We start from the raw sequence: 26,141 nt of genomic DNA on the forward strand, positions 1-26,141 counted from the left end.
GCGCTTAGTTACCCGATGTTTACCCTGGTTACAAGCGAACACATCGCTGGATCGCTGTCACACACAACGATCCAGCGATGTCAGCGGGTGATCAAGCGACGAAAGAAAGTTCCAAACGATCTGCTACGACGTACGATTCTCAGCAGGGTCCCTGATCGCTGCTGCGTGTCAGACACTGCGATATCGTAACGATATCGCTAGAACGTCACGAATCGTACCGTCGTAGCGATCAAAATTGCACTGTGTGACAGTAGCCTTAGAACAAGCCATATACCTATGTATCCAACATTTGGCTTTTTTTATCCTCTGGGAGTATACAATGAAGATAAGGCTTTGTTCACATTAAGAGCCTATGTTTTATGTATACATTCAAGGTGAAGATGGGAATATTGCTGAATACTTGCCCCAAGGAGGCTAAAAAGGTCACTTCTGATCTGCAAGGTGAATGGAGCACTGTGGATACACTTGATTGTTCAGATGAAGAGGAAAGCTGCAGAACATTCTACAACAAAATCTGCAGCAAAGACACAACATGTGAACTTACCCCAAGGAACAAAATGCACTGTGGATTTAGCTAGAAATGCTTAGCAAAGTCTGTGAACAATAAAGCTATGTTCACACGCTGCATTTTTGCTGATCTTTTTCTGCAGACAAAACCTGCTCTCTTGGCAGTTAGGCTAATATGCACACGTTGCGGATTTGACTCTGCGGATTCACAGCAGTTTTCCATGCATTGTAAAGTACCATGTAAACCTATGGAAAACCAATTCCACAGTGCACATGCTGCAAAAATACCGCGCGGAAACGCTGAGGTTTATTTTCCGCAGCATGTCAATTCTTTGTGCGGATTCCGCAGTGTTTTACACCTGCTCCATAATTCGAATCCGCAGGTGTAAAAACGCATGTGAAAATCACACAAAAAAACAGGGCATTTTACCTGCGGATTTTTCAGAATCTGCGCGGAAAAATCCGCACACGAATCCGCAGCGTGTGCACATACCCTAAAGAAGCTGCTTACAAAATGCAGGTTTTGTTCTTTTTTGTGCTGCGTATTTGCTGCATTTTTGCATCTTGTGGATGCTGATGCTGATACAGTTTGCCCCCCACCTCCCACCCCCCAAAAAAAGATGCAACTTCCTTAAGTTTTGTCACCAATAATGCAGCAAAACCTGATACCTGCGTTTGTTGCTGCGTTTTTTACATTCCCTCGTTGCTTTTTGTGGGTGAAAAAACACTGAAAGAAGTGACATGCTGTAGTTTGCAAACACAGCAGTTTTTCAATTCAGTCAGGAAAATACCAATGTGTGTGTGTGAGATTTCTGAAATCTCATAGCTTTGATGGTACGGCAAAACGCAGCATAAAATTTGCATTAAAAAAGTAGTAAAAACACAACGTGTGAACATAGCCTTAGCTGAAAAATCCATATCCCAGATGTTGGATGTCACGGATTTCACACTATACCTATGCGGAAATTTACATGATGCAGATCAAATCTACACCGTAAGTCAATTTACATGTGTGTTCAGCTTCAGGGTTTTTATGAAGTGCATTGGTGAGATATGTTAAAGTCTCACTGTTAAACTGTGGATTTTCCTGGACATTTCCAGTGTATCCACAGTGTGAACAACCCCTTAAGGAAACATTGGGGAAGTGGGAGGGGGAGGGAGAATTTGTCAGTCTCCCTTCACCAGTTTTCTAGTATTATAGAATTGGATAATGTATTACAAAATTTTGCCCTTTTGCACAACATTGGAGATTTTTAGTTCTAAGTAATTAGTAAAGGCACATGACCCATTGTAGCACAGCAAATTTACTTCAATAAATTCCACAGACTGAAATCTAAGCCAGCTCAGAGCGGGGCAGATTTACACAGCCAACAGATGCACCACATTATTTTGGGGTACGTCTTAAAAATTTGCACATGTTAAGGTCTTCCCTAAATTAAAAATTATTCTCTGTTCAGAAGACGGGTTGAAATTTACTGATGGCTGGGGGCTTTTCCACAAATAACATTTAGCATCTTTCTACAGAGCCTCATGTGAATGAAGCAGCAGACAAGCATTGTCTATGTAACGACTGGAAATATCTGTGCTCTGTCCTCTTCTTTCTCCAGGAGTCCCATGGACAATGAATGAAGAGGAGCAATGCTCAACCTACTGTCCATTTCCATGGGGGTCTGCAGACCTTCGTTTTGGTGGATCACGAAGACCAAGGAGTTGGATTAACCAGAATCAGTAAGTTATCTACAATCCCACAGACGGGTAAACGTAAGAGGTTTTCCTGAAACTAAAATATATTCCCTGATATGTCTCAAGGCTAACTTATGGAAAGTAAGTCTTGGTAAATGTTATTGTTAGTCTAGTCTGGGATTTATAGGTTTTATGTCACTGCTCTGCAATTTTAGAGAATTCTGAAACTCAGTCTAACAATATCTTAAAGGGGTTGTCCCCTATATTAAAGTGTCTATAATAACACAAAAAATATATATTTACTTATGTCGGTGCTGTCTCCCGGTGGTCACCTGACATTGTCCAGTAGTGGAATACCCCTTTTTCACCAACGGATTAGAATGCTTTCACAAACCTAGAGCTATGTCAGTATTGGGAAAAAAATCATATTAATATCACAGCACTCGTAAGATAATAAGTGGCTGCCATGGCCTCACAGATCCTTCTGCACTACGCAGGTTGTCATTTACAGCTCACGTAGACAAACACTCCGGGGACGGCTATCGTACAACTCATCAGAAATGGATCGGCATTCACTGACAAAGCCATAGTCCTTTGCAAGAGCTGGCCACGTTTAACACACAAGCATGTTTCTAAGCATAAATCTTCGGGGGAAAAAAATGTGTGCAATGTTTCACCAGCATCATCATTAATATGTGTAAGAGGCAAAAGTTGTGAAGCAAGCGACAACCCCATTGACTCCTAGGATTACAACTACCGCATTATGTGACTGGGGAGGCTCAGTGCATGGGGTATAGGAGTTAGCAACACCACAGTGGGCACAGAAATGTGCAATCAAGAGGTTCTGCAGTCCATCTCCCTATAGGGCACACATGGTCCTAAAGTTCATTTCCAGTCAAACACTGTCAAGGACTCCTGACAACTTAGTACACCCATATCCAGCCCCTGATATGATGCAAAGCACCACTTTCTCCGTGACCTTGAGCTGATGGAAGTGTCAGCGGAGCAGCAATACTACTGCCAGTTCTGCAGAATAAGTGGTGATTACAGCCAGCGCCCAGCCATGGCACCCCGATTCATGGTGATGGACCTCGCCATGTACCACACATGGCTGCCAAGGTTATCCTTAGATTTCCATGTGAGAAAGAAGCCAGTGTAAGGATATAATAAGCAGCACTTCCCTGCTGTCAGAGGAGGCCGGAATTATTCCACATCCAGGAACTTTACAGGACGATAGAAACAATTAACAGTCCGCAGTTCTACTAATGAAGTCCCCAGCTACACAGATACAGGAACCAGCATCTACAAGAACCAGCATCGACACAATCCGCACAGTGCGGCAGCAGGGAGGTCATCGGGGGCTACATGACACCCCTCGGGGGCTACATGACACCCCTCGGGTGCACTCTGCACAGCACCTCCACTGTCACATCCAAGGAAAGTGGGAAACCTGGCGAAGATGAAGGGATTCTAGCAACAGCAAGGACAAAATGCCAGAAACAAAAACTTCCCGAAGGCATCAACTTCCTTTCCCTTCCCCCATAGATACCCGTCCTCCATGGTCGGGGCTGGAGTCCATGTGTGCGTTACTTGTACAGCTCAGTGCAGACGGACACTGCACGGAGGACTGAACAGTAGGGATATAGAAGGGGTCTCTATGTTGGAGCTACATGGAGCATAGCCACTGTGGGGGTCTCATTAGTGAGTGCTCCGGGGGGCCACCCAGGACATAGCAGGGTGCAGTGACAGCAGCCATAAGGCTACACATAGACTGATGCCGCACTGACCTATAGTCCCCAGACCCGAGCATTGCCATCACACAGGCAGCACCGGGCAGTGACAGCACCGGGCAGTGACAGCACCCGGCAGTGACAGCACCCAGCTTACCTCACTCACGGCCACCTCGCAGTCGTCCCCATAGGTGAGCTCCAGTCCGGCGCTCATGGCTGCAGCCAGACTTCCTGCCTCTATGGCAGCGCACACATGGGAGAGCAGCAGGACGAGCCGCGCACATCCCCCGCTCCAGCCCCGCACAACTTCTGCCGCCGGCCGCGCACATGAGCCCGCACTCACTCAGCACACAGCGGCCGGCTCCATGCACTGTGAGGAGCGGAAACTTTCACATAGCGGTGTGAGGAGAAGCGGCCGTCTGCTGCCCGCGGCACCGTGTAACGGGGGCGGTGCTGGGACACAGGGGAGGAGGAGGGGGCTGCACACACTGTCAGGTCCTCCGCCAAATCCTGGCCACTCTACCGGCACACATGGTTGTAGGAACTCCCAGCATCATCTATATACGCCATCATCTCTATCATCATCATCTATATACTGCCATCATCTCTATGTACTCCCATCATCATCATCATCTCTATATACTCCTATCATCTATCTATATACTGCCATCATCATCAAATCTATCATTATCATCTCTATCTATATACTGCCATCATCTATATATATATTCCCATCATCTATATACTGCCATCATCACCTCTATATACTGTCAACATCATCAAATCTATCATCATCTCTACGTACTATCATCATCATCATCTCTATCATCATCTCTATATACTCCCATCATCAACATTTACATACTCCCATTATCATCTATATACTCCCATCATCACCTCCATATACTCCCATCATCATAACCTCTATATACTGCCATCATCAAATCTATCATCATCTCTCTCATCATATACTGCCAACATCATAAAATCTATCATTATCATCATCATCTCTATATACTCCCATTACTATCACCTCTCTATACTGCCATCATCAAATCTATCATCATCTCTAAATCATCTCTATCATCATCATCATCTCTATCATCATCTCCATCATCATCATCTCCATCATCATCATCTCCATCATCATCATCTCCATCATCATCATCATCTCCATCATCATCATCATCATCTCCATCATCATCATCATCATCTCCATCATCATCATCATCATCATCATCTCCATCATCATCATCATCATCTCCATCATCATCATCTCCATCATCATCATCATCATCTCCATCATCATAATCATCTCCATCATCATCATCATCATCATCTCCAACATCATCTCTATCATCATCATCACCTCTATATACTGCCAACATCATCAAATCTATCAATCCTCGATCGAGCCTGGGAACTTTTTCCCATGCTCGACGTCATATGAGGACATCCAGCAGAGGACGCATCACCGCAACTGAAGGTAACTATAGGTCATTGACCTACATTACCTTCATTCCCCTGGGTTTACAGGCAGGAGCACAGCTGCATTATAGCAGAGCTCCTGCCTGTAAAATATTTTAACCCCTTCAGATGGATTTACATCGTGGGACGTTACAGATCTACGGAAGGTATGTACCGTATATTGTTGGTTTATTATTTTTAATTTGTTACAGAACGAGGGTCTTCAGGTGGATTGAGAGAGCAATAAAATATTACAACAACCTGTGTGTTTATTTCATTAAAATACTTTGCAATATTGTGTGTGTGTTTTTTTTAACCATTTCATACAATTGGATTAATAATGGATAGGTGTCATAATTGACGCCTCTCCATTATTAATCTGGCTTAATGTCACCTTACAATAGCAAGGTGACATTAACCCTTCATTACCCCATATCCCACCGCTACAGGGAGTGGGAAGAGAGTGGCCAAGTGCCAGAATAGGCGCATCTTACAGATGTGCCTTTTCTGGGGTGGCTGGGGGCAGATGTTTTTAGCCAGGGGGGGCCAATAACCATGGACCCTCTCTAGGCTATTAATATCTGCCCTCAGTCACTGGCTTTACCGCTCTGGAGGAGAAAATTGCGCGTGAGCCCACGCCAATTTTTTCCGCGATTTAACCCTTAAATTTAATAGCTACAGCGCCGAAATTTTGCACATACACACTACTAACATTAGTAGTGTGGAATATGCAAAAAAAAAAAAGGGGATATGAGATGGTTTGCTGTACGTAAACCATGTCTCATATCATGTCGGGTTTAGGCAGGAGAAATTAAAAGCCGGCAATCGGCTTTTCTGCAATATCGCGCTGAAGTAAATTATATATATATATATATATATATATATATATATATATATATATATATATATATATATATATATATGTATGTATATATATATATATATATATATATATATATATATATATATATATATATATATATATATATATATATATATAAAAACGAAACCCGACTTTGCCAAAAGTCGGCGACTTTTGAAATTGGCCAATCTGTTTCGCTCAACCCTAATTTTGATGATTGGCAGCTGTCACACACTTGCTGTCACACACTTGCGTGTCAAAAACGCAAACACAGGAAAAAACGCATGTAAACGCGTCAAAACGCCGCGTTTTTACCGCATGAGAAAACGCATGCGTCTAACAAAACGCAGCGTTTGCACGCGTTTACGCTGCGTTTTTAAACGCAAATGTGAAACTAGCCTATCATCATCATCTCTATCATCATTATCATCTCTATCATCATCATCTCTATCATCATCTTCATCATCTCTATCATCATCTTCATCATCTCTATCATCATCTTCATCATCTCTATCATCATCTTCATCATCTCTATCATCTTCTTCATCATCTCTATCATCTTCTTCATCATCTCTATCATCATCATCATCTCTATCATCATCATCATCTCTATCATCATCATCATCTCTATCATCATCATCTCTATCATCATCATCATCTCTATCATCATCATCATCTCTATCATCATCATCATCTCTATCATCATCATCATCTCTATCATCATCATCATCTCTATCATCATCATCATCTCTATCATCATCATCATCTCTATCATCATCATCATCTCTATCATCATCATCATCTCTATCATCATCATCATCTCTATCATCATCATCATCTCTATCATCATCATCATCTCTATCATCATCATCATCTCTATCATCATCATCTCTATCATCATCATCTCTATCATCATCATCTCTATCATCATCATCTCTATCATCATCATCTCTACCATCATCATCTCTACCATCATCGTCATCTCTATCATCGTCATCTCTATCATCGTCATCTCTATCATCATCGTCATCTCTATCATCGTCATCTCTATCATCATCGTCATCTCTATCATCATCGTCATCTCTATCATCATCATCTCTATCATCATCATCTCTATCATCATCATCTCTATCATCATCATCTCTATCATCATCTCTATCATCATCGTCATCTCTATCATCATCGTCATCTCTATCATCGTCGTCATCTCTATCATCGTCGTCATCTCTATCATCGTCGTCATCTCTATCATCGTCGTCATCTCTATCATCGTCGACATCTCTATCATCGTCGTCATCTCTATCATCATCGTCGTCATCTCTATCATCATCGTCGTCATCTCTATCATCATCGTCGTCATCTCTATCATCGTCATCTCTATCATCGTCATCTCTATCATCGTCATCTCTATCATCGTCATCTCTATCATCGTCATCTCTATCATCGTCATCTCTATCATCGTCATCTCTATCATCGTCATCTCCATCATCGTCATCTCCATCATCGTCATCTCCATCATCGTCATCTCCATCATCGTCATCTCCATCATCGTCATCTCTATCATCATCGTCATCTCTATCATCATCGTCATCTCTATCATCATCGTCATCTCTATCATCATCATCATCATCTCTATCATCATCGTCATCATCTCTATCATCATCGTCGTCATCTCTATCATCATCGTCGTCATCTCTATCATCGTCGTCATCTCTATCATCGTCGTCATCTCTATCATCGTCGTCATCTCTATCATCGTCGTCATCTCTATCATCATCGTCATCTCTATCATCATCGTCATCTCTATCATCATCGTCATCTCTATCATCATCGTCATCTCTATCATCATCGTCTCTATCATCATCATCTCTATCATCATCTCTATCATCATCATCTCTATCATCATCATCTCTATCATCATCATCTCTATACTGCCATCACCTCTATATACTGCCACCATCATCAAATCAATCATTATCATCATCATCATCTCTATATACTCCCATCATCACCTCTATATACTGCCATCATCATCTCTATATACTCCCATCATCGTCTATATACTATCATCATCATCTGTATACTCCCATCATCTAAATACTCCCATCATCACCTCTATATACTGCCATAATAACCTATATATACTGCCATCATCAAATCTATCATCATCTCTACATCCTCATCTCTACCATCCTCATCTCTACCATCCTCATCTCTACCATCCTCATCTCTACCATCCTCATCTCTACCATCCTCATCTCTACCATCCTCATCTCTATCATCCTCATCTCTATCATCCTCATCTCTATCATCCTCATCTCTATCATCCTCATCTCTATCATCCTCATCTCTATCATCCTCATCTCTATCATCCTCATCTCTATCATCCTCATCTCTATCATCCTCATCTCTATCATTATCATCTCTATCATCATCATCATCTCTATCATCATCATCATCTCTATCATCGTCATCTATCATCATCATCTATCATCATTTCTATATATTAAACAACATGTATAGTATGCAAGTACCTGGATAAGAATGAAGTGATTAAACAGTCAGCATGGGTTTTTAACTAATAAGTCATGTCACACTAACTTAATTTCCTTCTATGACAGCATCACTGACTGGGTGGAACAGGGAAATGCTGTAGATATAGTATATGTTGACTTTAGCAAAGCATTTGACAAAGTATCTCACACCATCCTTATTGAAAAAATGACTACGTACGGAATGAACCAGGCAACTGTTAGGTGGATTCATAACTGGCTTACTGATCGGACCCAAAGAGTGGTCTTAAATGGCTGCACATCCAGTTGGAAGAATGTCTCAAGTGGGGTACCACAGGGCTCTGTCCTGGGTCCTGTATTGTTCAACATCTTTATCAATGATTTAGATGAAGTAATTGAGGGTAAACTGATTAAATTTGCTGATGACACAAAGCTAGGAGGGATAGCTAATACTAGAGAAGAGAGAGATTATTCAAGTAGATATAAATAAACTGGAGTAGTGGACAGCAACAGAATGGTTTTTAACAAGGAAAAATGCAAAGTACTACATCTGGGCAATAAAAAAAGAAAAAAGCATATACAGAATGAGAGGAATAGGGCTAAGCAACAGCACATGTGAAAAAGACGTGGGTATACTAATTGATCACAGACTGAACATGCGTCAACAGTGTGATGCAGCAGCAAAAAAGGCAAATACAATTCTAGGTTGTATTAACAGAAGCATACAGTCTAAAACACGTGAAGTCATTATTGCCCTCTACTTCTCTTTGGTCAGACCTCATCTGGAATACTGTGTCCAGTTTTGGGCACCACATAAAAAAAAAAGACAACAAACTGCAGCGAGTTCAAACAATAGCCACCAGAATAGTGACCGGTCTTGCACACCATGTCCTTATGAGGAATGGTGGCAGGATTTGGGAATTTTTTGCTTGCAAAAAAGACAGAGGAGACTTAATAGCTGTCTACAAATATCTCAAGGGCTGTCACATTGTAGAAGGATCATCTTTATTCTCATTTGCACAAGGAAAGACTAGAAACAATGGGATGAAACTGAATGAGGAGACACAGATTAGATATTAGAAAAAACTTTTTGACAGCGTGATTAATGAGTGGAACAGGCTGCCAAGAGGTGATGAGTTCTCCTTCAATGGAAGTCTTCAATCTCTATCATCATCATCATCTCTAGCATCATCATCATCTCTATCATCATCTCCATCATCATCATCATCTCCATCATCATCATCTCCATCATCTCCATCATCATCATCATCTCCATCATCAGCATCATCAGCATCACCAGCATCTCCATCAGCATCTCTATCATCTCTATACTCCCATCATCATCTCTAGATACTCCCATCATAATCATCTCTACATACTCCCATCATCATACAGTTAAGTCCATATATATTTGGACAGAGACAACATTTTTCTAATTTCGGTTATAGACATTACCACAATGAATTTTAAACAAAACAATTCAGATGCAGTTGGAAGTTCAGACTTTCAGCTTTCATTTGAGGGTATCCACATTAAAATTGGATGAAGGGTTTAGGAGTTTCAGCTCCTTAACATGTGCCACCCTGTTTTTAAAGGGACCAAAAGTGATTGGACAGATTAAGTAATTTTTACATAAAATGTTTATTTCTAGTACTTGGTTGAAAACCCTTTGTTGACCATGACTGCCTGAAGTCTTGAACTCATGGACATCACCAGACGCTGTGTTTCCTCCTTTTTGATGCTCTGCCAGGCCTTCACTGCGGTGGTTTTCAGTTGCTGTTTGTTTGTGGGCCTTACTGTCTGAAGTTTAGTCTTTAACAAGTGAAATGCATGCTCAATTGGGTTGAGATCAGGTGACTGACTTGGCCATTCAAGAATATTCCACTTCTTTGCTTTAATAAACTCCTGGGTTGCTTTGGCTTTATGGTTTTGGGTCATTGTCCATCTGTAGTATGAAACGGCGACCAATCAGTTTTGCTGCATTTGGCTGGATCTGAGCACACAATTCATTCGGCTGCTTCTGTCCTGTGTCACATCATCAATAAACACTAGTGACCCAGTGCCACTGGCAGCCATGCATGCCCAAGCCATCACACTGCCTCCGCCGTGTTTTACAGATGATGTGCTATGCTTTGGATCATGAGCTGTACCACGCCTTCGCCATACTTTTCTCTTTCCATCATCCTGGTAGAGGTTGATCTTGGTTTCATCTGTCCAAAGAATGTTCTTCCAGAACTGTTCTGGCTTTTTTAGATGTTTTTTAGCAAAGTCCAGTCTAGCCGTTTTATTCTTGATGCTTATGAGTGGCTTGCACCGTGCAGTGAACCCTCTGTATTTACTTTTATGCAGTCTTCTCTTTATGGTAGATTTGGATATTGATACGCCGACCTCCTGGAGAGTGTTGGTCACTTGGTTGGCTGTTGTGAAGGGGTTTCTCTTCACCATGGAGATTATTCTGCGATCATCTACCACTGTTGTGTTCCGTTGGCGCCCAGGTCTTTTTGCATTGATGAGTTCACCAGTGCTTTCTTTCTTTCTCAGGATGTACCAAACTGTACATTTTGCCACTCCTAATATTGTAGCAATTTCTCGGATGGGTTTTTTCTGTTTTCGCAGCTTAAGGATGGCTTGTTTCACCTGCATGGAGAGCTCCTTTGACCGCATGTTTACTTCACAGCAAAACCTTCCAAATGCAAACACCACACCTCAAATCAACTCCAGGCCTTTTATCTGCTTAATTGAGAATGACATAACGAAGGGATTGCCCACACTTGTCCATTAAATAGCCTTGGAGTCAATTGTCCAATTACTTTTGGTCCCTTTAAAAACAGGGTGGCACATGTTAAGGAACTGAAACTCCTAAACCCTTCATCCAATTTTAATGTAGATACCCTCAAATGAAAGCTGAAAGTCTGAACTTCAACTGCATCTGAATTGTTTTGTTTAAAATTCATTGTGGTAATGTCTATAACCAAAATTAGAAAAATGTTGTCTCTGTCCAAATATACATGGACTTAACTGTATATATTCCCATCATCATCTATATACTCCTATCATCATCTCTGATCTTTCTCTTTATAGGTATATTTTTGAGTAAAATGTAAATTGTTCTTTTATTCTATAAACTACTGACGACATGTCTTCGAATTTCCAAGTAATAATTGTATTTGTTTTCTGAAAAAGAGAAATGGTCAAAATAAAAAAAAAACAAAAACAGTGCTTTCAGACCTCAAATAATGCAAAGAAAACAAGTTCATAATCATTTAGAAACAACAATACTAATGTTTTAGCTTGGAAAGAGTTCAGAAATCAATATTTTGTGGAATAACCATGATTTTTCATCACAGCTTTCATGCGTCTTGGCATGCATTCCACCAGTCTTTCACACGGCTTCTGGCGCAAAAATTTAGTCAGTTCTTCTTTGTTTGATGGCTTGTGACTATCCATCATCCTCTTGATTACATTCCAGAGGTTTTCATAGGGGTTCAGGTCTGGAGATTGGGCTGCCCATGACAGGGTTTTGATGTGGTGGTCTCTTCATTTTTGCCAGAGCTGTATATACTCCCATCATCATCATCTCTATATACTGCCATCATCATCATCCTCCCGTCATCATCCCCAACATCATCATCCTCAACATCATCATCCTCAGCATCATCATCCTCAGCATCATCATCCTCAACATCATCATCATCCCCCACCATCGTCATCCTCATATATATACTCCCACCATCATCATTTAAAGTTTTCACTCTTTGCTTCATTGCAGCCATTTGGTAAATTCAAAAAAGTTCATTTTTTTCACATTAATGTGCACTCTGCACCTCATCTTCACTGAAAAAAAAAACAAATGTAGTAATATTTGAAAATGTAATAAAAAAGAAAAACTGAAATATCACATGGTCATAAGTATTCAGACCCTTTGCTCAGACACTCATATTTAAGTCACATGCTGTCCATTTCATTTCCTTGTGATCCTCCTTGAGATGGTTCTACTCCTTCATTGGAGTCCAGCTGTGAAAACTGATAGGACTTGATGTGGAAAGGCCCACACCTATCTATATAAAGGCCCCGTCTCACATAGCGATTTACCAACGATCACGACCAGCGATACGACCTGGCTGTGATCGTTGGTAAGTCGCTGTGTGGTCGCTGGGGAGCTGTCACACAGACAGCTCTCTCCAGCGACCAACGATCAGGGGAACGACTTCGGCATCGTTGAAACTGTCTTCAACGATGCTGAAGTCCCCCTGCAGCACCCGGGTAACCAGGGTAAACATCGGGTTACTAAGCGCAGGGCCGCGCTTAGTAACCCGATGTTTACCCTGGTTACCAAAAAAACAAACAGTACATACTCGCCTTTCGGTGTCCCTTGCCGTCTGCTTCCTGCTCTGACTGAGCCGCCGTACAGTGGGAGCAGATCACAGCAGTGACGTCACCGCTGCGCTCTCACTGTACGGTGGCTCAGTCAGAGCAGGAAGCAGACGGCAAGGGACACCGAAAGGCGAGTATGTACTGTTTGTTTTTTTTGGTAACCAGGGTAAACATCGGGTTACTAAGCGCGGCCCTGCGCTTAGTAACCCGATGTTTACCCTGGTTACCAGTGAAGACATCGCTGGATCGGTGTCACACACACCGATTCAGCGATGGCAGCGGGACCTCAACGACCAAAAAAAGGTCCAGGCCATTCCGACACGACCAGCGATCTCACAGCAGGGGCCTGATCGCTGGTACGTGTCACACATAGCGAGATCGCTACTGAGGTCGCTGTTGCGTCACAAAACTAGTGACTCAGCAGCGATCTCGCTAGCGATCTCGCTATGTGAGACGGGGCCTTAAGACCTCACAGCTCACAAGGCATGTCACACCAAATGAGAATCATGAGGTCAAAGGAACTGGCAAAGGAGCTCAGACAGACGCATGTTTCGCGTAAGCTTTTTCAAAAGGGAATCTTTAAAAATCTAAAAAAATTTGAAAAACCTTTCCCGAAACTTGTGTCTGGGGTCGGCCCCTGGGAATTCTATGGTCTGTGCACCAGCATTGTACAACATGGGTAAGTGTATGCAACCCTTATAACTTGGGTATGGGCAGTACCTTTACCGTATTTTTCAGATTATAAGACACACTTTTTTCCCCCCAAATTTGGAGGGAAAATTGGGGTGCGTCTTATAATGCGGATATACTTTACCAGTACTGTTGCTGCAGGCCGCAGGCTCGGATGAGGAGGTGTTCAGGGCTGCTGCGTGTGCCCAACGGTGCTGCGGGGGGGTGTCTGGTGCTGCTGCGGGGGTGTCCAGTGCTAAAGGGGGCTCTGCCGACATTTTGTGAAAGGCCAGAGCCCCCCACAGTTCCATAGTTTCCTGTGCAGTGAGATCCGCTGAGATCTTATCTCCCGAGATTTTGGTGCCAAGATCTCCATCTGCGCATGCGCCGCCCCCGGCAGTCATCTTCCCGAAGTCCACCGCACAGGAAATCATGGAACTACGGGGGGGCTCCGGCCTTTCACAAAATGTCGGCATAGCCCCCCCCCCCCACAGAACGGACACCTGCAGCGGTCCGCTGCACATCGGAACACCCCCTCATCCCAGCCTGCAGCATCACCCCACTCCTGCCTTCTCCAGCAGAGACCCTGGGACCCCGCTTCACAGCAGCCGCCACCCCCGGTAAGCAATAAGATGCATGGATTATAAAAAGCACCACCATTTTATTAAAAAAAAAAATCCTATTTTTCTCCTCAAAATTTGGGGTGCGTTTTATAATCCAGAGCGTGTTATAATCCGAAAAATACAGTACTTTATGCCTCCGCTTTCCACATTATCAGTTTATAATTAATGGTAGATCCTCGCAGCACAAGCACTTTGATTGTTGCAATATTACTACATTTGCACTGGGAGAGTATATGTTTACATGATCTTCCAATACTGTATACTTATGTAATTTGTGGAACTGCCTCTTACCCCCAACCCCTTATTCCCAGGGCTTTTATTATGGATCCTATATTTTCCATCCTCAATTTTTGTGTATTATGTACGTTACTTATCAATGCATCAATAAAATCATGTTTAATTTTTGAAGTCAGCACTCCAATTATCTTTATTTAGATTATAATGTATGCCAACAAAAGTACTCACATACACAGTTTGATACCCCCCACAGTGAATTCTTCCACAGTACCCTCCACATTCACGGTATGATGACCCTACTGTACTCCTTCCCTCAATTCCCCCACAACAATGAATTGTGATGCCATCACAGTATGATTCTCCAACTGTAATCTCCACACAGCCCTCCATATGGTATCATGGACACAAAAAGTCTCCATACAGAATAATTGCAGCACATAGTGTTCCATATAGTATAATGGACACAAAAAGTCCTCCATACAGTATAATGGCAATACATAGTGCACCATACAGTATAATGGCAACACATAGTGCTCCATACAGTATAATGGCAACACATAGTGCTCCATACAGTATAATGGCAACACATAGTGCTCCATACAGTATAATGGCAACACATAGTGCTCCATACAGTATAATGGCATGACAGTGCTTCATACTGTATAATAACAAAAAGTGTTCCATACAGTACAAAGGGCAACACATGGTGCTCCATACAGTATAATGGGCCGCACATGGTGCTCCATACAGTATAATGGGCCGCACATGGTTCTCCATACAGTATAATGGGCCGCACATGGTGCTCCAAACAATATAATGGGCCGCACATAGTGCTCCATGCATTATAATGGTAACACACTCTGCTCCATACAGTATAATGGCAACACACTGTGCTCCATACAGTATAACGGCAGTTAGTGCTTCATACAGTATAACAAAAAGTGTTCCATACAGAATGACCACAAAAAGTGTTCCATACAGTATAAAGGGCAACACATAGTGCTCCATACAGTATAATGGGCAGCACAGTTCTCCATACAGTATAATGGTCCCCACATCATGAGATCCACACAGTATAATAGGCCCCACATAATGCTTCATACAGTAAAATGGGCCCCACATAATGCGCCATACAATATAATGGCCCCACATATTGCACCATACAGTAGAATAACCCCCACATAGTGCTCCATATAATATAATGGGTCCCACATAGTGTTGCATACAGTATAATGGCCCAACATAGTGGGCCAAATATACTTGGAAGACCTGCCCGGCGTTCTGGGACAAATATGCTCACCATGTGGGCCAGATTGGGCCCGCGGGCCAGAGTTGAGATATGCGAGTTAGACTGTTAACAGGTATTCGGTTAGCAGGTTTTAGCTGCCTCATCTGAGAGCAGCATGATATCAGCAGAGAGACCCTGAATCCAACAATGAATCACTTAGTTAACTGTGCGTAGCAATTCTAGCACAGAGTTCTTTGATTTACCAATGCAGCAGAGCAGACACCAGGCTCTCACTGCATATTGTCTACAGACAGTGAGCTGCTTATCAAATGAGGAGGTGGAGTCAGACTTGCATGCATTTGCTGCTGTAGCTGATATAGTCCAGGCAATGATAATCACCAGGTGATAAAAACTTCAGTGTAATTAAACAAAAGCCCACAGCCTGACATGTGACATCACTGAAATAAGTGTGTTAACCCATTTCTGATGCGGACCTCAGGTTACACAGCAAAAACCTGCTGAAACTTTCCCTTTAAGAGTCAATGGTTGAAAAAAGTTTAAACAAATCAGGTACAAATGAATGACATTTTGATTGAACTAAGAAATACTCATTCCTAATTCAGATCACTGCTCTACTAAAAAGCTTCTTTACTGCAGTCATGCAAAATGGGAAAGCAAGGACTGGGGACCCCTAATAATCATACAGTTATTACCTCTCCTGTGGATGTGTGATATATGTTCTTATGAAGAACATTATTTTTAAAAGGCGTTGTCCACTACTTATGTCCACAATATCAGATTGGTGGAGATCGGACACCATGCATATGCAGCGCCCCAGAGTCCTGGTTGCTGCAATAATATTGTTCTTCCACCAGGGGGAGTGATATTACGTCTGAAGGTAATAAAGGAGTTCATCTTTCCAGGTATCACAAACCATACACTACACTTCACACTCCAGACCACCAGGGGGAGCCTTGCTCCTATCTACTAGGGCACTCCTCACAGAAGGGTAAAACTGGTGGGCTGGATAGAAAGTTAGAGAGACGCTGGCTGGGCTCGGCCCAGGCAACACCTGTCAGGCAGACAGAGGGAAAAGGAGGAACATCTGAGCTGCAGACAGAGGGTCCCTGTCAGGGGTGGGATCCTGACAGAGGCCTAGCGAGACAGAAAGCTACGGAGCTGCGCCTGCCCCACGTGCGGCAGTCTCCTAAGAAAGGACACGAAGAGAACTGTATTGTAGAGAGTGAGAAACGAAGTCACAGCACAAGGAGAAATCACCGGGGAGTTCTGCTCTGAAATAGGCTGCCTCCTTCTGAGGCGCGTAGCCGGTGGCCGGAACACCGAGGGAGTAATTGACTCTACGCATTACTTCAGAGACTGGCAGGACAGTCAATTCCAAGTTGGCTGCCCGACCTTAATACCTAAGAAGACACGGTGGCAAATTGTGGGGGTCGGGGCGTCTCTAGGGTCCCTATAAACAAGCCTCAGGCCATCAGTCATACGGGTTTGTCCTATCCATACCATCTGGGGGACAGAGAGGAAGAAAAAACATCTAGAACATCTACAAGAGTTGTGAGGACCTTACCGAGTTGCTCAGCAGGGAGGTACTACAACACACAGGCGCTAGCAGGAAGGCTACCGATTTCCACCTGGATAAGGGAACTCTGGATTTGCCTTCGAACCGGCCGGACTCTGACTGCCCTGTGGTCTGTACCCTGGACTGTGGATGCTGAAGTCTTCAGTAAAAGGTAAAGAGACTGCAACCTTGTGTCCTCGTTATTCCCTGCACCTTACATCATCCACCATCACCATCTACACCTCTGGGAAGCTCTGGGGACACACTTCACCTGTGGGAAGGTATACCATCTAGCTGCCATTCCATCACCCCAGCGGACCTCTCACCGCAGCGTCGGTCACCCTGATCGAATACCACAGGTGGCGTCACGAACTTCCCCTTTAAAGACCTTTCCCAAAACCATAAAAACTCTATTCCTTTATTGGAGTCCCCTCAAAGGGCCACGGACCGGGTTGGGCCACCGTGACATCCCCTGAACCGAAGGACAAGGTGCCGAGTACCCCATTGCCCTAACGTGGGGGCGCTCCAAATCCCCACTGATCAGATGTTTGCTGCTCTGGCTGCAATGCCTATGTAATGGCCATTCTCAGGTATGACAGCTCAGCTTCTATGGCAGAGAATAGGACCAACACTATATATTCAGCCTTGCGGTTCCAGCTTTGTACCACTGTTCACAACCAGCAGTTACTGATGCTGTAAACTGATTAGAGGGGATGCCAGCTTCCACAGACATTAGATTTTAATGATCAATCCTAAGGTCTTGCGCACACGACTGTAATACTCGGATGAGCGCTATCCATAGTTTTTGACAGATTACACTCGTCCCGGTAATATTGATTGAGGTATAGCACATATCAGATTTTTTTAATAGCATGATTTTCTATAAATCAGAGTAGCCAAAACATACGGCCCGATTCATCGAGGCTTTTATAAAAATATTTTGACATAAAAAGCTTTGAAAAATCACAACATTTTGCAGCATTTTGAGGCTGTTCTAAATATACTAAATTATACTAAATTACTTCAAAGAAAAAATTGACCACATTCGACAGGAAATCATTTCCCAATCTCTTCATACCAAGCACTGTCCTCCCTCCCCCACTGCATCTAGTTCACTCTCTGACTTTGAACCAGTTACAGAAGAAGAAGTAAGCAGGCTCCTTGCATCTTCTCGCCCGACCACTTGCACCAGCGACCCCATTCCGTCGCATCTCCTCCAGTCCCTTTCCCCGGCTGTCACCTCTCACCTAACAAAAATATTCAACCTTTCCCTCACTTCCGGTATTTTTCCCTCCTCATTTAAGCATGCCATCATACATCCACTACTTAAAAAGCCCTCCCTCGATCAAAATTGTGCCGCTAATTATAGACCTGTCTCTAATCTTCCCTTCATCTCTAAACTCCTCGAACGCCTGGTCCACTCCCGTCTTACCCGCTATCTCTCAGATAATTCTCTTCTCGACCCTCTTCAATCTGGCTTCCGCTCTTTACACTCTACTGAAACTGCCCTCACTAAAGTCTCTAATGACCTACTAACAGCTAAATCTAATGGTCACTATTCCATGCTAATTCTCTTGGATCTCTCCGCAGCATTCGACACTGTGGATCATCAGCTCCTCCTCACTATGCTCCGCTCCATCGGCCTCAAGGACACCGTTCTCTCTTGGTTCTCCTCCTATCTCTCTGGCCGATCCTTCACTGTTTGTTTTGCTGGTTCCTCCTCCTCTCACCTTCCCCTTACTGTTGGGGTTCCTCAAGGATCAGTCCTAGGCCCCCTCCTCTTCTCTTTGTATACTGCCCCTATTGGACAAACAATCAGTAGATTTGGTTTCCAGTACCATCTCTATGCTGACGACACCCAATTATATACCTCTTCTCCTGTTATCACGCCGACCTTTTTAGAAAACACCAGTGATTGTCTTACCGCTGTCTCTAACATCATGTCCTCCCTCTATCTGAAACTGAACCTGTCAAAAACTGAACTCCTCGTGTTCTCTCCCTCTACAAACCTACCTTTGCCCGACATTGCCATCTCTGTGTGCGGTTCCACCATTACTCCAAAGCAACATGCCCGCTGCCTTGGAGTCATCCTTGATTCCGAGCTTTCTTTCACCCCCCACATCCGATCACTGGCTCGCTCTTCTTATCTGCATCTCAAAAACATTTCCAGAATTCGCCCTTTTCTTACTTTCGACTCAGCAAAAACTCTTACTGTCTCACTTATTCACTCTCGTCTGGACTATTGTAACTCTCTACTAATTGGCCTACCTTTTACCAGACTCTCCCCGCTCCAATCTGTCCTGAATGCTGCTGCCAGGATCATATTCCTCGCCAACCGTTACACCGATGCCTCTACCTTGTGCCAGTCATTACACTGGCTACCCATCCAATCCAGAATCCAGTACAAAACTACTACCCTCATCCACAAAGCACTCCATTGCTCAGCACCACCCTACATCTCCTCTCTGGTCTCAGTCTACCAACCTACCCGTGCCCTCCGCTCTGCTAATGACCTCAGGTTAGCATCCTCAATAATCAGAACCTCCCACTCCCGTCTCCAAGACTTTACATGTGCGGCGCCGATTCTTGGGAATGCACTACCTAGGTTAATACAATTAATCCCCAATCCCCACAGTTTTAAGCGTGCACTAAAAACTCATTTGTTCAGATTGGCCTACCGCCTCAACGCATTAACCTAATTATCCCTGTGTGGCCTATTAATAAAAAACAACAACATAATCACGTTCCTCCATCATGTTCTCATACACTTTACGCAGTTAATAGCCTCTGTGTCTGTACTGTTACATACTTAGGCAGTTAACTGGTTCATGCAGCTTTACATGAACACCCGAGCCTTACACTATGGCTGGTCCAAACAACTAAAGCAATTGTTACCATCCACCTCTTGTGTCTCCCCTTTTCCTCATAGACTGTAAGCTTGCGAGCAGCAGGGCCCTCATTCCTCCTGGTATCTGTTTTGAACTGTGATTTCTGTTATGCTGTAATGTCTGTTGTCTGTATAAGTCCCCTCTATAAGTTGTAAAGCGCTGCGGAATATGTTGGCGCTATATAAATAAAATTATTATTATTATTATTATTATTAAATATATACTGTGTATATTATATATATATATATATATATATATATATATATATATATATATATATATTTATTTTTTATTTATTTATTTTTTAACTATTGTCGTTCGCTCACCCTGTAAAAGTGGACGTTGCAATCATGGATTGTCAAATTCATGACGAGCGACAGTGGTCGCTACGCCATAAATCTTTCTCTGCTGAGACTACACTAAGATTCGTGGTGTGGCGCACACAGAAGCGCATGCCAGTGCTTCTTAATCAACCAGGAATCCTGCACTCCACCCAGATCTTCATCAAGACCTTATTGTAAAACAAACAGCATGCCCCCGAAGAAGCCAGAAGGGCGATAACCTGGGTCAGTCAGGATGCTTAGAGTATGGTTTATGGTTATATTTTCCCAAATTGGATAACATCGATATGCTGACTATCCTTTATATATATTATGCATATAAAGGATAGTCAGCATATCAATGTCATCCAATTTAGGCAAACAACCCCATTATATATATAATAGATAGATAGATAGATAGATAGATAGATAGATAGATAGATAGATAGATAGATAGATAGATAGATCCCTTTATGTGTATAGAGGTATACTTCACAAGCGTAAATCCTAAATAGACTCAGTATACTCAGCATTCCCTAGCCCAGTGATTTTCAACTAGTGTGCCGCGACACATGGTCGGGTGTGCCGCGGGGAAAGTTCCCCAAACTATGGTGCCCCCTTTGTTTTGTTCCCCGGCAATGCGCAGCCACGGAATAACACATGCGCGAGCTTTGAACGCTCGCGCGACTTAATGACGTCACCGAGGCCGGCGCGTCATCCTGAGAGCAGAGAGACTCTCGCATTTGCCCGCCGCCAATGCCCGCCAATAATGCTGTGTATAATCATTAAGTCAGCAACAGCTCATTAACCCCTTCCCGACCTTTGACGCCACGTAGGCGTCATGAAAGTCGGTGCCAATCCGACCCATGACGCCTATGTGGCGTCATGGAATGATCGCGTCCCTGCAGATCGGGTGAAAGGGTTAACTCCAATTTCACCTGATCTGCAGGGACAGGGGGAGTGGTACTTCACCCAAGGGGGGGTGGCTTCACCCCCTCGTGGCTACGATCGCTCTGATTGGCTGTTGAAAGTGAAACTGCCAATCAGAGCGATTTGTAATATTTCACCTAAAAAACTGGTGAAATATTACAATCCAGCCATGGCCGATGCTGCAATATCATCGGCCATGGCTGGAAACACTTATGTACCCCACCACCACCACCGATCTCCTCTCCGGTCCTCCGTCCGGTGCTCCGCTCTCCTCCGTCGTCCTGTCCGCTCCCCCGTCCTCCTGCCCGCTCCCCCCTGCTCCGATGCCACCCCCCGTCCTCCGATCCACCCCCCATGCTCAGATCCCCCCCCCTCATACTTACCGGGCCTCCCGGTGTCCGTCTTCTCCATGGGCACCGCCATCTTCCAAAATGGCGGGCGCATGCGCAGTGCGCCCGCCGAATCTGCCGGCTGGCAGATTCGTTCCAGGTATATTTTGATCACTGAGATATAACCTATCACAGTGATCAAAATAAAAAAAATAGTAAATGACCCCCCCCCCCCTTATCACCCCCATAGGTAGGGACAATGATAAAAAAAAAAGAAAATATTTTTTTTTCTTTTTCCACTAGGGTTAGGGTTAGAACTAGGGTTAGAACTAGGGTTAGGGGTAGGGTTAGGGTTAGGGTTAGGGCATGTGCACAAAAAAACCCTAAAAACAGGGAGAGACTGAGAACTGTTGAGGAAGAGCTTTGTGTGTGTCTTTCCACCATTCCTGCCAGGATATCCCTTTTGTGTTTATCGAAACAGGCCCAGGTTTCACACTGAGTGAGTATAAATACATTTAGAATCTATATTATTAACTATATGTAGAATATGTACTGTTTTAGTGTCATTTTGGTTGGTGGTGTGCCCCGGGATTTTTTAATATAAAAAGTGTGCCGCGGCTCAAAAAAGGTTGAAAATCACTGCCCTAGCCTATGTCCATCCAAGGTAGCCAATTATTGCACAAAATTCCTAAATAATTCACAAGGGTTCTGGGAACACCGCTGGTCCCATTCTTATTTGTAGGACTATTATGTAGTGTAATTACTACACATTATGTAAAGCTTATTACCTAACGCTTATGTTAATCACATAGGCAGGTGTCCCATTCTTCATGAAGTGTTGTTGCTATTTAGACAATTGCATATAACAAATAAATTTGTTTATTTAAAAGGAGAAAGTTTATCAAAAAGTTTGGTAAAATGCTTTTTTTTTGTTTTAAATTACACTTTTGAAACCTTAAAAATATACATCTGCTTCCAATTTATTATTAAAGTGAACAGATGGTGCATAATCTACTGTAGTAATAACACTTAGCAGAGTGACATTATATAAACCACTGTGCATCATATTCCCTAAGAGGGAGGTTAAGGCTTCACACAAATCTACTCTAAAATCTACTGTAAACTGAGGTCACCAGAGATATATTCTCCTGGTCTGGTAAAATATTATGGCTACTAATAAGATATAAATAAAGCTTCTTCAAAATAAACAAATTAATAACTAAATATTTACTGATGTCAAAAATAGTAAAATATTATCATTCTTTCCGATAGTGCAACACTATAGCTGTGCAGTTCAACCCTTAGGCTCCATGTACCCAGACATATTTAGGTTATGCCAAAAAAGATGTGCACTGTATATAGAACCAAGGACAGGATGGAGCTGAAATACAGTCATGGGACTACAGAGAGCCAGCCAAGGACATGTTCTCTCATGCCACTGCACTCATGTAAAAATCAGGGCCAAGGCACGACGACTTTACTTGCTAAATGTCAGCAGTCAATCTAAATGTCCACAAAAGCACTGAGGTCCACTATGTAAATGGGGTTTCAAACACCAGAGCAGAGTTAAAGGGTTAAAAAATGAGGAAAAAAAAGTCCCATTCCAGTGCTTGCCTGGTCCTGTGCTCGACACATCAGAAATGCCAACTTAATCTCTGGCCAACAGTGGGGCATTGGGGATCGCTAAGAGTGGGCATCACTTGTTTTATTATATTTACCGGTGACTGGTCGGAGCCCTTTCTGCAATGCATTAGCTGAAAACACTTTAGATGCAAACAACTTTGTAGCAAGAGCCCTGTCCTCTTTCTTCCAGTCATCTCACGTTCCCATACATGCCATGGGGGCAAAGCTGCTATATAATCTTTAAAATATAAATAAGCAACTTAGGGCGCAGCACACAGTCTCCAGTCTCTGCAGCAAATAAAGGGACAATACCACCCTATTTGTCCCGTATAAAACGATTTGTAAAATAAAAATTTATATTTGCGCTAAGAAACTGAGAACACTTTAAAAAAAAATCCAACCTAATATGGGAATAAAACTATGCAATATAAAAGGAAGAGAATACCTTGATACTCAGATAAAACCAAAAGAGAAAATATCAAATTACCTGTCTGAAAAAGGATAGCGGCGTACGAATGATGGTCCCAACTGAGAGCAGTTCTTATGGAATGTGTATTCCGAAACTAGTTGGATTTTGGTCCATTGTGCGCTCCGTAGCCAGTCACGTGATTCATCACGTGACCGTGACGTCACGCAAGGTCCTGCAGCTCCTCTGCACCTTGCCGGCTTTACTATAGATCCCGTGCAAGCATCTACTGCACGTGGCAGCTTGATATTTCCCAGAGGGGCGTCTGTTACCGGCCGGAACGGCGCCCCAACTTCTTGGGTATCATTTTTCTTTTTTTCCCTTGCTCTGGACTCTGGTTATGATGCCATACCGTGGTGGACATTGAACCACGTTCAAACAAGAGGACCTACACACCATAAGAACTGCTCTCAGTTGGGACCATCATTCGTACGCCGCTATCCTTTTTCAGAGAGGTAATTTGATATTTTCTTTCCTGCTATATAATCTTGTCCATTAAATGCTATTCTATAAATGCACTCTTATACGCAATACGGCTTCTTTTTATCAGAAAACAACCTATGTAGACGTAATGCAATGGATTGTTTCTACACCGAAATAAGAATACAGTAGCGAAAATAAGTATTTGATACAATAACGATTTTGCAAGTTTTCCCACCTACAATGAATGGAGAGGTCTGTAACTTTTATTGTAGGTACACTTCAACTGTGAGACAGAATCTAAAAATAAAAAAAGAAAATCACCTACTATGATTTTAAATATTTAAATTGCATTTTATTGCAAGAAATAAGAATTTGATTACCAACCAGCAAGAAATCTGTCTCTCTCTAGACCTGATTTTCATTAATAAGTACTCCTACTCTGCACTCATCACCTGTATTTATTGCACATGTTTGAACTCATTAGCTGTATAAAAGACACATGTCCACACACTCAATCAATCACACTCCAACCTTTCCTCCATGGCCAAGACCAAAGAGCGGTCTTAGGCCACCAGGCACAAAATTTTAGACCTGCAGAAGGCTGCGATGGGCTACAGGACAATAGGCAAGTAGCTTGGTGAGAAGGCAACAACTGTTGGCATGATAATTAGAAAATGGAAGAAACAGAAGATGACTGTTAATCTTGCTTGGTCTTGGGCTCCATGCAAGATCTCGCCCCCTGGGGTAAGAATGATTCTGAGAAAGTCCGGAATCAGCCCAGAACTACATGGGAGGATCGGGTCAATGACCTGAAGAGAGCTGGGACCACAGTATCAAACATTACTGTTAGTAACACACTATGCCCTCATGGATTAAAATCCGGCAGGGCACCCAAGGTCCTCCTGCTCAGGCCAACACATGTCTAGGCCCGTTTGAAGAGATGGGAGAAGGTCATGTGGTCAGATGAGACCAAAATAGAATTTTTTTGTTTCAACTTCTTTCACTGTGTTTGGAGGAAGAAGAAAAATGAGCATAACCCCAAGAACACCATCCCAACCCAGTAGTTTTGCACTAAGGGGTTATTAAAGATCACTATGTGAAAAATAAAAATGTAAAAAAAAAAAAAGTGTAAATTAATATACAGATATAGGCTGCCGTCACACTAGCAGTATTTGGTCAGTATTTTACATCAGTATTTGCCAAAACCAGGAGTGGGTGATAAATGCAGAAGTGGTGCATATGTTTCTATTATACTTTTCCTCTAATTGTTCCACTCCTGGTTTTGGCTTACAAATACTGATGTAAAATACTGACCAAATACTGATAGTGTGACGGCAGCGATATATATCTGTAACATGAAAACCTGATCATTTTCTGATGTTCACTTCCTTTTAACTAAAGTTCCTGCATACTGTGCAAAATCAAGCAATAGGTCAGAACGTCCATAGTGTCTCGTTGCAATGCTCAGAAAAACAAAAGAAAACTACAGGATGGAAAAGAAAATCTCAACCTTCTGATTAGTTTTCAACAGGGAATGCTCATTAAGAAGGCAGAAAATATTCAAACAAATCTGTTAGGCTAGAAATACAAAATAATCTCTGCAACAGAGACTTAATGGCTACAATCTGTCAACAATCCTCTTTGGAGTGGTGGTATCCTTTGATAGTTGTCACATCTACTGAACACACAAAGT

At 42.8% G+C, this 26,141-nt stretch overlaps 1 protein-coding gene across 2 annotated transcripts in view; it reads right to left on the reverse strand.

Annotated features, from left to right (window-relative positions):
- The window catches only part of MCC (MCC regulator of Wnt signaling pathway), a 452,211-nt gene that overhangs the window by 314,127 nt on the left and 111,943 nt on the right, over positions 1 to 26,141 (reverse strand). The window contains exon 1 of one of the 2 annotated variants that reach the window (XM_077290469.1): positions 4,078 to 4,338. The exons of the other annotated variant lie outside the window; for it this stretch is intronic. Coding sequence (XP_077146584.1) covers positions 4,078 to 4,134 — 57 coding nt within the window. The 5' untranslated portion in view covers positions 4,135 to 4,338. Of the gene's footprint in view, positions 1 to 4,077; positions 4,339 to 26,141 lie in introns of those variants that run through there. 2 annotated transcript variants of the gene reach the window in all.

Source organism: Ranitomeya variabilis, chromosome 1, assembly GCF_051348905.1.
Source record: "Ranitomeya variabilis isolate aRanVar5 chromosome 1, aRanVar5.hap1, whole genome shotgun sequence".
Lineage (NCBI taxonomy): Eukaryota > Metazoa > Chordata > Amphibia > Anura > Dendrobatidae > Ranitomeya > Ranitomeya variabilis.